This window comes from Nilaparvata lugens, chromosome 2 (assembly GCF_014356525.2).
Source record: "Nilaparvata lugens isolate BPH chromosome 2, ASM1435652v1, whole genome shotgun sequence".
Lineage (NCBI taxonomy): Eukaryota > Metazoa > Arthropoda > Insecta > Hemiptera > Delphacidae > Nilaparvata > Nilaparvata lugens.
This window is the reverse complement of record NC_052505.1, coordinates 9,165,662-9,180,850: the sequence shown is the minus strand read 5'-3', so window position 1 is coordinate 9,180,850 and position 15,189 is coordinate 9,165,662. Positions and strand designations below refer to the sequence as shown.

The following is a 15,189-nucleotide window of genomic DNA, read 5'->3' as shown; positions in this document are numbered from 1 at the left end:
TGACCATTTTCTTCTGACTATCAACAAGAGGTATCTGCTCAACTTCTTGTGCCTTGTCTGATACTGCAAGAGGTTCTTCTGCTGGCAATGGTGTTACTGCTGTAGCAACTGTTGCTACAGCTTCTTTCTCCACTGTGATCTCTGATTTTTCAGCTTCTTCTGGTTTTGATGTGGTTGTCAGTGATGGCTCAGTTTCAACAACTTGCTTTTCAAGCAATTCTGTTGTTGCCTCTTCTAACTTTTCAGTCACTGTTTGTTCAATTGGAGACAGTTTGATCTCAACACTCTCAGTGGCAGGTTCAATCTGAGATGCCAGTTTTGCTGCTGATTCTTCATCTGCAGTCTTCATTTCTTCTGTAGCTTCTGGTGATACATCAACTTGCTTGTCAGTTTCTTCTGTAACTACAACAGCACCCACTGTTGCTTCCAATGGGGACTTTGCATCCTCTAGTGTAGTTGCAGAATCAACAGATGGGCTCACACTACTATCCTCTTTGCTTGGTTGCACATCTTGAATGACTTCTTCAACTTCAGTTGAAGGCACTGGCTTTGTTGGAGAAACTTGTTTCTCTGTCTGATCTGCTTCAGATGTGGAGATTGCTACTGGTGCTGCTGGTTTGTCTTCTTCTGCTGCTCCATCTTCTGGTTTCTTTTCAATGATTGGAGCAACGATTTCTGGCAATTTTTCTGATGTTGCGACTATTTGTGAATCTTCCTTTGTAGATTTGTCTTCATCTGGTAGATCTAATGATTCGGGTTTGTCTACAGGCTGTGATGGTTCTGCATCCTTGCTGATTGTTGCCTTAATGTCTTCTTCATCCTGTGCCTTTTCATCCAATTTGGAATCTTCAACCTGGATCTTTTGATCGGAGTCAATGCTGGATGGAGCCTTCTCCACAATAGCTTCTGGCTTGACAATTTCTATCTGACTATCAACAAGAGGTATCTGCTCAACTTCTTGTGCCTTGTCTGATACTGCAAGAGGTTCTTCTGCTGGCAATGGTGTTACTGCTGTAGCAACTGTTGCTACAGCTTCTTTCTCCACTGTGATCTCTGATTTTTCAGCTTCTTCTGGTTTTGATGTGGTTGTCAGTGATGGCTCAGTTTCAACAACTTGCTTTTCAAGCAATTCTGTTGTTGCCTCTTCTAATTTTTCAGTCACTGGTCGTTCAATTGGAGACAGTTTGATCTCAATACTCTCAGTGGCAGGTTCAATCTGAGATGCCAGTTTTGCTGCTGATTCTTCATCTGCAGTCTTCATTTCATCTGTAGCTTTTGGTGATACATCAACTTGCTTGTCAGTTTCTTCTGTAACTACAACAGCACCCACTGTTGCTTCCAATGGGGACTTTGCATCCTCTAGTGTAGTTGCAGAATCAACAGATGGGCTCACACTACTATCCTCTTTGCTTGGTTGCACATCTTGAATGACTTCTTCAACTTCAGTTGAAGGTACTGGCTTTGTTGGAGAAACTTCTTTCTCTGTCTGATCTGCTTCAGATGTGGAGATTGCTACTGGTGCTGCTGGTATGTCTTCTTCTGCTGCTTCATCTTCTGGTTTCTTTTCAATGATTGGAGCAACGATTTCTGGCAATTTTTCTGATGTTGCGACTATTTGTGAATCTTCCTTTGTAGATTTGTGTTCATCTTGTAGATCTAATGATTCGGGTTTGTCTACAGGCTGTGATGGTTCTGCATCATTGCTGATTGTTGCCTTAATGTCTTCTTCATCCTGTGCCTTTTCATCCAATTTGGAATCTTCTACCTGGATCTTTTGATCAGAGTCAATGCTGGATGGAGCCTTCTCCACAATGGCTTCTGGCTTGACAATTTCTATCTGACTATCAACAAGAGGTATCTGCTCAACTTCTTGTGCCTTGTCTGATACTGCAAGAGGTTCTTCTGCTGGCAATGGTGTTACTGCTGTAGCAACTGTTGCTACAGCTTCTTTCTCCACTGTGATCTCTGATTTTTCAGCTTCTTCTGGTTTTGATGTGGTTGTCAGTGATGGCTCAGTTTCTACAACTTGCTTTTCAAGCAATTCTGTTGTTGCCTCTTCTAACTTTTCAGTCACTGGTTGTTCAATTGGAGACAGTTTAATCTCAACACTCTCAGTGGCAAGTTCAATCTGAGATGCCAGTTTTGCTGCTGATTCTTCATCTGCACTCTTCATTTCTTCTGTAGCTTCTGGTGATACATCAACTTGCTTGTCAGTTTCTTCTGTAACTACAACAGCACCCACTGTTGCTTCCAATGGGGACTTTGCATCCACTAGTGTAGTTGCAGAATCAACAGATGGGCTCACACTACTATCCTCTTTGCTTGTTTGCACATCTTGAATGACTTCTTCAACTTCAGTTGAAGGCACTGGCTTTGCTGGAGAAATTTGTTTCTCTGTCTGATCTGCTTCAGATAATGAGATTGCTACTGGTGCTGCTGGTTTGTCTTCTTTTGCTGCTCCATCTTCTGGTTTCTTTTCAATGATTGGAGCAATGATTTCTGGCAATTTTTCTGATGTTGCGACTATTTGTGAATCTTCCCTTGTAGATTTGTCTTCATCTGGTAGATCTAATGATTCGGGTTTGTCTACAGGCTGTGATGGTTCTGCATCCTTGCTTATTGTTGCCTTAATGTCTTTTTCATCCTGTGCCTTTTCATCCAATTTGGAATCTTCTACCTGGATCTTTTGATCAGAGTCAATGCTGGATGGAGCCTTCTCCACAATGGCTTCTGGCTTGACAATTTCTATCTGACTATCAACAAGAGGTATCTGCTCAACTTCTTGTGCCTTGTGTGATAGTGCAAGAGGTTCTTCTGCTGGCAATGGTGTTACTGCTGTAGCAACTGTTGCTAAAACTTCTTTCTCCACTGTGATCTCTGATTTTTCAGCTTCTTCTGGTTTTGATGTGGTTATCAGTGATGGCTCAGTTTCTACAACTTGCTTTTCAAGCAATTCTGTTGTTGCCTCTTCTAACTTTTCAGTCACTGGTTGTTCAATTGGAGACAGTTTGATCTCAACACTCTCAGTGGCAGGTTCAATCTGAGATGCCAGTTTTGCTGCTGATTCTTCATCTGCAGTCTTCATTTCTTCTGTAGCTTTTGGTGATACATCAACTTGCTTGTCAGTTTCTTCTGTAACTACAACAGCACCCACTGTTGTGTCCAATGGGGACTTTGCATCCTCTAGTGTAATTGCAGAATCAACAGATGGGCTCACACTAATATCCTCTTTGCTTGGTTGCCCATCTTGAATGACTTCTTCAACTTCTGTTGAAGGCACTGGCTTTGTTGGAGAAACTTCTTTCTCTGTCTGATCTGCTTCAGATGTGGAGATTGCTACTGGTGCTGCTGGTTTGTCTTCTTCTGCTGCTCCATCTTCTGGTTTCTTTTCAATGATTGGAGCAACGATTTCTGGCAATTTTTCTGATGTTGCGACTATTTGTGAATCTTCCTTTGTAGGTTTGTCTTCATCTGGTAGATCTAATGATTCGGATTGGTCTACAGGCTGTGATGGTTCTGCATCCTTGCTGATTGTTGCCTTAATGTCTTCTTCATCCTGTGCCTTTTCATCCAATTTGGAATCTTCAACCTGGATCTTTTGATCGGAGTCAATGCTGGATGGAGCCTTCTCCACAATAGCTTCTAGCTTGACAATTTCTATCTGACTATCAACAAGAGGTATCTGCTCAACTTCTTGTGCCTTGTGTGATACTGCAAGAGGTTCTTCTGCTGGCAATGGTGTTACTGCTGTAGCAACTGTTGCTACAGCTTCTTTCTCCACTGTGATCTCTGATTTTTCAGCTTCTTCTGGTTTTGATGTGGTTTTCAGTGATGGCTCAGTTTCAACAACTTGCTTTTCAAGCAATTCAGATGTTGCCTCTTTTAACTTTTCAGTCACTGGTTGTTCAATTGGAGACAGTTTGATCTCAACACTCTCAGTGGCAGGTTCAATCTGAGATGCCAGTTTTGCTGCTGATTCTTCATCTGCAGTCTTCATTTCTTCTGTAGATTTTGTTAATACATCAACTTGCTTGTCAGTTTCTTCTGTAACTACAACAGCACCCACTGTTGCTTCCAATCGGGATTTTGCATCCTCTAGTGTAGTTGCAGAATCAACAGATGGGCTCACACTACTATCCTCTTTGCTTGGTTGCACATCTTGAATGCCTTCAACTTCAGTTGAAGGCACTGGCTTTGTTGGAGAAACTTCTTTCTTTATCTGATCTGTTTCATATGTGGAGATTACTACTGGTGCTGCTGGTTTGTCTTCTTCTGCTGCTTCATCTTTTGGTTGCTTTTCAATGATTGGAGCAACTATTTCTGTCAATCTTTCTGATGTTGCAACTGCGTGTGAATCTCTCTTTGTAGATTTGTCTTCTTCTGGTAGATCTAGTAATTCGGGTTTGTCAACAGGCTGGGATGGTTCTGCATCCTTGCTGATTGTTTCCTTTATGTTTTCTTCATCCTGTGCCTTTTCATCCAATTTGAAATCTTCGACTTGGATCTTTTGATCAGAGTCAATGATGGATGGAGCTTTCTCCACAATAGTTTCTGGCTCAACTATTTCTATCTGACTTTTAAAAAGTGATACCTGCTTGTATCGTTTCTTTGTTACCTCTATGGCAGCCACTGTTGAGGTCTCATCTAGTTCAGTTGACTGTACATGTTCAGTACTCTCTTCTTTTCCCAGGAATGAATATGTTGTGGAAACAATAATTCCCTTTTCCTGTTCATCCTCTGTTTTATTAGTCTTCTCCATTATGAGATCTGTTATTGGATGTATGCTTTTCTCATATTCTGTATCTTTCCAATCTGGTGTTTCAATCAAGTCTGGTTTCAACTCTTTTACTTCACTCCTGATTTCTCTGGTTACTTTTTGAACTTCTGATATTAGTTTCGACATTTCGATCTCTGTTTCTTCCAGATTGTTATCAATGTTCTCTCTTACGCCGAGCGAGAATGTTGTCAAACTTATCTCGTCTTCCCTTTTTGAATAAATTTCAGTTTGAACGTTTTCCTCTGGCTTTGACTTAGTAATGATTCCTTCACTATCTTGATGTTCCATAAATTCACTCATCTTGTTTCCTTCATCCTTTTTATTGAATCTAGTTGGTTTCAGTGCTCCATCCATTTTTTGAAGTGTACTTTCTTCACTTTCCAAAATTTCTAGAAGTTTATCTTGTAAGTTTGCTACCTCCCGAGTACTCCTCTCCTCAACTGCAATATTTGATGGTCTCTCTGTCTCATCTATATTTTCTCTCATGTTTTTTGTTTGGCTGGTAATAAAGTTCAGAATTTTATGATGATCATCTTTTCCTGAACCATCTTGACTGTACTCGTGAGTTTCTTGTACTTCAGTTGATTCTACTTTATGGAGCATCTCTTTTGAATCAATTGATGTGTGAATAGATTTTCTACCTCGCATCAGTATTTTCTCTTCAGAGCTCAGATTGTCAGCTAAAAATTTCTTTTCCAAATTCTCTATCACCTCATGAATATTGGAAGGCTGATCTTTTGTTCCTTTGGAAACTTCCTCAATGAACTCAGATGCCTGTGGGTTAGGTTTTTGATAGGAATCTGAATCAGAAAGTTCATCATCAGCTTCCAATGACAGAGTGAAAATTTTCTGTAACTCCTTGATCTTTGGACCAATGCTTTTTGTATGGGTTGGTGATGTGAATGAGACAATTTCTTCTTGTTGACTTGAGTCAATTTTTTGAATCTTATTCAACTGTTGTTTCAAATCGTATTCTCTCAGTTGACTTTGACTTTTAATCAGGTTATCTGCTTCTTTTGTAGATGACTGAGTAAATTGTCTCTTTTCATTTTCTGACTTCATCTTTGCCTCATTGCAGATTGGAGTTTGTGAATGTTGCTCTATCTGTTTAATTATAGCTTTCACATCCATTGACCCACGCTGATCAATAGATTCATCTCTAAGAAGGTTTTGAATTGTGGACTCTTCAATTTTTATGGGACTGACTCCTGTATCACACATTTCAACTGGATCTGTATGAACACAAGCATCAGAAGTGGCTATTTGAAATGGAGAGAGGGCTACAGAGATACTACCGGGAAAAACAGGACTACTTCCTATATCACAGTATTTATTGCGAAACATCTCTTCTTCGATGAAACTCATTTCAGCCTGCTGGAGACCAATGTCATCAGGTTGAATTGGACTTAGACCAGCATCAGTCAATTCAGCTTCTTCAAGTTCTACATCAACAGCAGTGTCAGAAATGAAGCCTCGACCCAAATCACTGACAAGATGATGATGTGTGGGACTAGTGAGTGTCTCTTCTGTTACAGTACCCCTTGTCAAACTAATACCTGTGTCTGTGATATGATGTGACACACTTTCATCAGTCAATGGGCTCTCAAAACACTCAAATGTTGGAGATCCATCTCCTTGACTTTCATAAGTGTAAATACTCTTCCTTCCACTAAAAATCACAGTATCTTCTTTTTTCTTCTCTTTGGTTTCAGTTGTTGGTATTATGTAGTCATCAACAGTTTCAATACCTTGGTCAGTAGAGACTCGAGTTTTCATATTAACAGTCTCAGATGTTGCTTTCCCACCAACTTCACGTCTTGTTGTAGTTAAGCTTATGTGTGATTGTGATCTAATTGATATTTCCACATCTCTTGTAGCATAAAGTGTTAGTCGACTCTCTGAGGTAGCACTTGCTTCTTTTGTCCTTACTTCTTTCCTTCCAATGACAAGTTCCAAAGTAGGTTTTTGCTGCGAAGTTTCTGACTCATCAGGAGAATTAATATCTTTTTTGTCCAAAGGACTTGTTCCGCGATCCGTATGTTTTGTATCCGTTGTGCTAAAAATTTCTTTTCCATCTTCGTTAGAATGTTTTAGTGCTTCCTTCTTCTTGTTAGATCTATCGCCAGTTTCTTCTTTCAGTATCCCTTGAGGTTGACTTTTATTTTCACCCTTGCTTGAGAAATATTTACTGTTTTCCGAAGTATTTTCTTTTTTATCTTCATCTCCCACGCCACCGGATAACCGTTTTATGTGATCGGATTGAACTGCATCGGGCAGTTTGGGATGTTCACGCCTACGGGAGTCAGCTGCACCCTTCTCATCACCAGGTGAGTACAGCTTAGATGCAATTTGCAGATTTGCAGGTCTGACGGCTCCCCTATCCCCACAAGCCGGCGAGATATCGTCGAATTCATCTTCAAATTTTGCAATGGGTCCACAAACAAACCTATCCTCCACGGGAGTTGGACTCTCAAAGAGTAACTGCTCTTGGAATCCATCAGTATCCATAGAATCGTCATCTTCTTGAGGTGAAGCTGTTGCCGTATACACTAAATGGGGTGGAACACAATACAATAGAGATTTAACAAGAGTTTTAAATCTTTAAAGAGAAACGAGTCATGGAACCATTACAGTTGACCTACATAATTCAATTATTCAATTTCACATTCTCCCAGAAGTGAGAGGATCAAGGTCAAGGATTATGAGTAGGAGAGAGAAAGAGGGAGAGAGTTCCGCAAACTGAAGACAGAATAGACTGTGAAATGGAAACTGTGCAAGATGAACAACAGTTGTGCACAGCTGATGCACATGGTGACAACAAAGCAGCTAGTTTTACGAAGCCAAACCCCAGCCAATGCTATCTAGATGCATTGAAAAAGGAAAATGGGACACGACTTGGAACTTCATCAGCTTTTGAGCAGTGATGTAGGAAAGCTTAGCAGCCTATCTCACTACAAATTTGCATTATTACGGTACTTGTCTGCCACCCAATTCCAAATATCATCAAACTATAAGCATTCTAATGAATTTTATAGTTTTAATCTTAACAAACTCATTTAATATGATTTAGGTTATTTTATTTATCAAATGCAGGATTTCATGCACAACCTAGACTTATGTGAAGTGGAATGAGAGCAGAAGTAATAAAGACAAGGTCCATGCTCCTATTTGATTTTTTTAGAAACGTTTTGATGAGAAATTCCACCTACAACTAAGCTACAGTACTCTATTCTGTATTGATGATTGACCGATTTAGTTGAGCTACAGCAATTGAGAAAAAACTATCGATCATGATTGGAGTATTTAATCTATACGAGGTTAGATAATTGAATAACACAATATGTTTCCAATCATATATATCGCCAATATAACGATATTCGTCTTCATTCACTGTTATCGACTTATTGTAATTCTAAATTCTGAAGACTGCTCTAAAGGCGAAATAGTCTATATGCTGATCTTGTGTGCTTATGCTATGTGGAGGTATCAAGAATATGTTGTGCTGTATTTGAATTGCTAAAACTGTTTTGGATTGTTTTTTTCAGATTGATTCCTAGTTTTGCAGGTTTGCCGCCTAGTAAGATCGGACTCCCCCATAATACCCAACATTTTCCTATACACCCGACATTTGAATAGGAACTTTTATTCATGTTGGAAACTTTTATAATCATTTTATTGATTTTGCTTTTATCATTTTATGACAATTGCTATATCATTCACAAATAATGTTTCTAATACTGTCAATCAATGAAAGACGATCATTCTTTTGATACAACATTATGGAGTGCTGCTGCATACTGTCTAATTTGGATGTTTAGTTTTTATAAAGTCAAAACTAAATAAATGTTTCAATCTAAAATTTATTTCGAATAATGTTTATCTTTTTCAATTTGATTTCTAATCCTGCTTTTTTAATACATCCTGCAGTCCTATTCGACCTCCTCCAATATCGATACAACTTGAATAGTGAATTCATTTTTAGTGAATTGAATAACTTTCTCAAAAATTGGTATTTTCAGAAAATTTTTGTTTTATTTAATCAAAATTACCATGAAGGATTTATCCTCTAAATCTCATGGATTCATCTCTTACCGAATTTGAAATGTTCTGTCCCAAAAATTTAAACTTTAGGCGCTCATATCTTGAAAAGTAATGATCGAAAAATAATGTTTTCCTTAGAAAACTTTTCCATTTTTATAGCTTAATGATATAGAAACCGAAAAACTTTGAGAAAAATATCACCAGTAGAAAGTTTATTTTTAGCCTTTGCACAGCCTTAAGATATGCACCACTTCCATAATAAGGGAGCCTACCGTGAAGTTAGCTAACAGTCAGCTATTCAACACTTTAAAAACATGAATAAATGATAAAAAATAATTTGACGTATAGATAATCGAATAATTTGATTAAAACGGAATCTCAGTTCAAACTGTAACAAATGAATATTAAGTTTAATTTGCTATAATATGATTGATTAAACCACCAGCTGATTCAATTCACTTTAAGCGTTCATGTGAAGTAGTGGACAGTTGATCCTTATCCGCAAATTCACAAGCGATGATCACAAGATACACATGTTCATGAGTTTGGAGCCCGGTTAAACAATTTCATACAAAGTAATAATGTTGTTTCATAAACCGCATTTTCACTTCCATCTCTTATAATCACTAATAATCTTTTATAAAAATGAAGAATCATTTCCGATAGTTACCGGAATCTTCTATACAACGTTGTAAGGGAATTATTGTGCTTCTTCCATCTTCATAATTAATTGAATATTCAATGCTATTCTATTACAATACTGGTACAGCTGCAAATAGTTTACATTTTTCTCTATTACTCTTACAAAACTGCATATATTTTTGCCAATTACATATCTACACTTGAGTCGATTGCTTATGAACTGAACAAAATGCCAAAGCGAAAAAAACTGAAAGCATGAAGAGCAGGCTATCATGATGCAATCTAATTTGGAGCAAATATAACTAATAGAATTCACTAGTGTTAATCCAATTGTATGAGTGGCAAGTCCAAATATTGAGGATTTAAAGAATTTAAATCATTAGCTGAAAGTCGGGGCCATACCTAATTTGTATCAAGTGTAGGGGCACTAAAACCATTGAATCTTCACAATCACTTCCCGTTTGTTGAGAATTAATTCATCATCATCATCATCATCTATCCCATTAGACACACATATTCGTACTGATATTCAATGCGAATAATTTATCTTGTAGAAAGGAATATGGAATTGATTAAAAATCGATACCGTAGTTTAAGATCCAACTATTTTGATCATTCGAATTCTGCAGATTCCACAATGAATTGTCAATTAGGCAACAATCTCAGATGAGATTAAGTAGGTCATTAGGTTGTTGAAATGTAAACGCCAATGATAGTCCTTTTTGGAATTTTTAATTAAAAATTCACAAAATCCATAGGGATAGTTTCGGAGATCCACTGCTCATTAACGTTATTTTTTTAGAAACTGAATTTGATTCCCGAAGGAATTCCATAATACAGAGGAAGCTCAAAGTGTGGGTGATTAATTTAACTACCTACTGTATGCTTCTTTTCTAATAGTATACCATGTGCAAGCTTGCTTACTTCAAAACCGTACATCTATAACACGAGATTCGGATGGAAAATTGTGTCTACAAATACATCAGCGTACTAAGTTTGATTCTGTGACACATACTTTAATATAGGTTTTGACAAATGCTGAAAATTGGCTCCCAGTCCTTGAATTTATTATTATATTATCATGTTTATTGATTGTAATTATTAATTTTTCCCCATTGAATGATTTTCTCCTTACAGATAATACAAAACTTCTGTTGCCTACCCTAATAAATATGATTCAAATTTTAACCTTACAATTGTGTTGTGTACAGTTTGTGTTTTCATTAAGATTCATTTTTTTAAGGGATGAAAAGTTTATACATTTGTGATGAATCGACAGATTTACATTATTATTATTGTATCAAGATACATCGTTTATGGAGAAATGTTATTAATATTGAAAACAATTTCAAATGAGTTCATTATTTAAATTTTAACCTTACAGTTGTGTTGTGTACAGTTTGTGTTTTCATTAAGATTCATTTTTTTAAGGGATGAAAAGTTTATACATTTGTGATGAATCGACAAATTTACATTATTATTATTGTATCAAGATACAGCGTTTATAGAGAAATGTTATTAATATTGAAAACAATTTCAAATGAGTTCATTATTCATCTGGAAACACGATTTTTTATGTGACTAGAAGTGGGTGATTAATTAGGTGACTGATGATTATTTTTCGACTCTTTTGAGTGATTCAGAAGATGACATGGAATAGACTTACATCTAGTCTAAAAGCTGCGGTAGAATCAAAAGATAAATAATTATTTGGCTATAAAAACTGGGGAATATTCAATGTAACGGTAATAATCAAATTGTTATGCTTCAATTGAGCAGGATGAAATATCATAATTTTTTCTGAATAAATTATAATAAGAGTATTAGAGTAAGCATTCTTCGTAGTATTAGAGCGAAAACCATCGGAGAAGAATCACTTGTATAATCTTACTCAATATTCAGTTTGGTATGTTTGTATTTCAGAATTTCAACAGCCATTCTTTGACAATATTCCACTCAATATTTGGATTATGCTACACTTTATAAATATTGAAAAAAGCAATCATTAAACTGAAATAGGCTATCAATGAAATCGAATCTATTTGGGAGATTCAAAATCTGAATAATATTCTAGATAAGCGTCTTCCTACCACAAAAGCTGATTTTGATAATACAGACTATAAATTCTCTAATCGGCTTGATCTAAATCGAGTGTATTGAAAAAACTATGTAGGATATTTTGCTATCAACGTTTTTGCTATTATTATGAGGATGCTAATGAGGAGCTAGAAACTTGGAATACAAGTTTGGAAAATATTTGAGAATATTCATCAATTTGTTTATTCTAAGATAAGGCATAACCCTGATACCTAATTGGATCTGTGCCGGCTAAACACTGTGAATCCTTGTTATGGATCAGTAAGTTGAAGTTAGGAGATATTTATGTTAAGTGAATATAACAATTGTAGGTTCATGCAAATAAGAAGCAATGAGTTTTCGAACAAAAGATTTGATGAAAAAATCAAGTCAAGAGTGGCATGCAAAGCTGGTGGTGCCAAGAATAGTCATGAGCTTACCTGATGTCGTCAATGACATAGGAATAAGGATGGAGTTAGAATGGGTGGGATCGAAGGCAAAGGACTGTGGGATGGAAAAATTCTGCCAACAATGGAATCGCACTCTTTCGTTGAAATCATTTATATAATTATCGTGGATGAAGAATTTTATAGAATGAGAAATACAACATATTATTTTCAGAACATTAATTTAGTTCAAAGCTTCGTTCTAATAGTACCGTAACAATATTGTTATTATTAGAACGAAACTCATCATTGAAATTTGTTCGACATTGATATTAATGAAAATATTTCATAGACTACTAGCGTTTCATAATTATTGTATCCAACAGCTAATCATGCAAAATTTGTGCTTGATATGAGACACATTTGAAAATATATGTCATATTCATCGCAATAATTGAAAACCATGATTGATAGGTACTGACTCTTATTTCATCTTATCTATTTGGTTGAACGAATCAATTATCTCATTGAATTGCCAATTTTCAAATTCAATTTCTTAAGAAAGTCAAAACAAATAATGGATATAGGTGAAATAAATTTAGTGAATATTTAACGCAATCCCTCAATAAGTGCCTATTCAATAAGTTATTTTTGTTGAATTTTGATAGCTACAGCTAGCTAGATAGCTTGCAACGTTGATCTTTTGACGCTAACTGCGAGGGAGTTAACTGAATATTGGGGGTTCAATAATTATTTTTCAAAAGTCCCTTGATATAATATGAGGATGATTTCAACTACAATGAACAGACATGCTTTTTCGATTTATGTATTTTTTCAACTGTTGTATTTGGTGCTTTTTGGAATATTTGGTATTAAAATAGCCTCCTACTGTAAATGATTCTCCCATCTAACCAAATGACTTACTTATAGTATATTATTACTATTTCAAATTGCTAAATATTCAATAGCAATGGATTTAATGGTTTTTATTCTACCACTCATTAAAAATGATATAAAACTCCACCAAAAGGGTCATTCTAATTCTTCCATCGCATCTATTTGTGTTAAGATTTGAAATTTCCAGTATGCCAATTTACAAAATGATTCCAGTGCTTTTCAACATAGTTGGCAGAAGGATATCACTCACACATCAACCACACATATACACACACACACACACACACAAATACATATCAATACAAATATAATATTAATTATTATAAAACACAAAACTATCCATTAGTGGAAACAAATCAGAAAATATTGAATGAAGGGATATGATTCAGTGTGTGAATATGAAAATTCATAGAATGAATAATTGATTTTGTTGAAAGATATATTGTGCTGTAAAATAGTCATTTTACAATTTTAATATTAGCATTCACTTATGAAAATAAACAGTGCAATAGACACATCATCCGACAAAGACTTGACTGGATTGATATTTTTTCACCGATGAGTAGGCAGGCCTACAGTAGGCTACATTCACATTTTTTGGTACTATTTAAACCCTGTAAACTTTCTTTCGCGTTGATAATTTACATAATTTTGCTTAAATTATGAATAATAATTATATACTTTGTAAAGAATTATAGTTAATTTTAATAAAGGACAACGTAAATTCCAGTGAATATTATGGAAGCCTAGTGAAACTCATCTATTTATAAATTATATCATTTTAAAATGATGAAGAAAATGATATGAAGCTCCAAAATAAATTGGAGCACTAGCATGTTTATTCCATGATTTGACCTTTGGATTATCAGGCCAACAACTCAGCTATGGCTATAAAAAAATTGAGGAAATTACTGTTAATTGATTTAGCCTACTTCCCTGCCACTGAAAATTCAATTCTTCTCCGTTTAAAAGGCTCTTGAAACAAATTCAAGCTATCAAATTATTATTAATGGAGGAATCAACCAAATAATCTGTGGATCTAATACGAAAAACTTTGAATTACAGTAAAAAAATCATAGATGTATAAGATCTGGAAATCTGGAATCCTCCACCAAATATTTGTTTTATGCAAGAGTGTGTCTGGAGTAATGTTTAATGAACCTCCCTCATTAGTGAGAATAGAAGCTACAAACGCCCACCCTTCAGAACATACGAAAGATAATGGATGGATGGAATAAGAACATTTTAATAACTCTAAACAAAATATTTTCAGGTTCTAATGATAATTATTATGATGTGTCAGTTCACATCATAATTCATGGGTTATATTTGATAAGCAATTTCTCAGTTGAAGTCTTTGTCAGATAACTGATATCCTGAATATAATCAGGTAAACCATATAAATTGACTTTTTGAATGATGTGATAAATATGTCCATTATAAATATGATAATGATTGATAGTTACTGACAAATTTAAAATCAGTATCATTATGAGGAAATGTAGGTAGCGTGAGATTGTCTGCTGTTCATGACTAAGAAATGAAAAAATTTCCAATTAACATGATAGTCTATATCTATTATACGTTGATAAGTATAATTAAGTATTGAATGCAATAAAAGAGTTGATTAGATAAGGTCAAATATTAATATCAACTCTAGCTTTTGCAAAATTAAAGTTTCAATTTGGAAACATTTTTAAATGGAAATGTTGTAATTTCAGGTAATTCAATGGAAACTAGGTCATCGAGGAAGGAGGATAAAATGAATGTTAGTAGAAAAACAATTATAGTTCTGAAACTTTAATGAATATATCTTCTTACAAAAAAATTAAATAAACTAAAAAATAATGTTTCCACTCAGAAATGACAGCAAAAACATAAGAATTCACACAAACATGCTAGCCTAACCAAAATATAATAGCTAAAACATAGATTTAAAGAATATTTTGCTAGAAAGCTAATATTATGAGTAGAAAATATAAACGATTCAAACCATAATTGTTTTGGTGAACAGAAATATTGGAGTCAATGATATATTGAAAGAGGCCTTTTGATATGCATAGGCTATTGGATCAAATTTTCAACTGACTTGAAAACGCGATTGAAATATTAAGCACATTGAATCCGTTACTGAATTATTTTCAACTCTAAATGACAATGCTTTTTGATATCGAGATCTCCATTATTATCAAGAAATTTGCTAATTTTTGTTTCATAACTAGGACTGTGAATATTCAAGTAGAATAACAGTAGCAGTAGGTACAGTTCTCAAATAAGAATGAAGAAATTAAAAAAATGAACTCTCAAACTATTATGGAAGTGGAATATGATTGGAGCAATCACATAATTCATCAAAGAGTTATTTTGTTA

General features: G+C 35.3%; 1 protein-coding gene across 1 annotated transcript in view; it reads right to left on the bottom strand.

Moving 5' to 3' along the window:
* The window catches only part of LOC120349581 (ankyrin-2-like), a 60,886-nt gene that overhangs the window by 10,070 nt on the left and 35,627 nt on the right, over positions 1–15,189 (bottom strand). Inside the window, exon 12 of the mRNA XM_039419981.1 lies at positions 2,464–7,326. Coding sequence (XP_039275915.1) covers positions 2,464–7,326 — 4,863 coding nt within the window. The remainder of the gene's footprint in view (positions 1–2,463; positions 7,327–15,189) is intronic.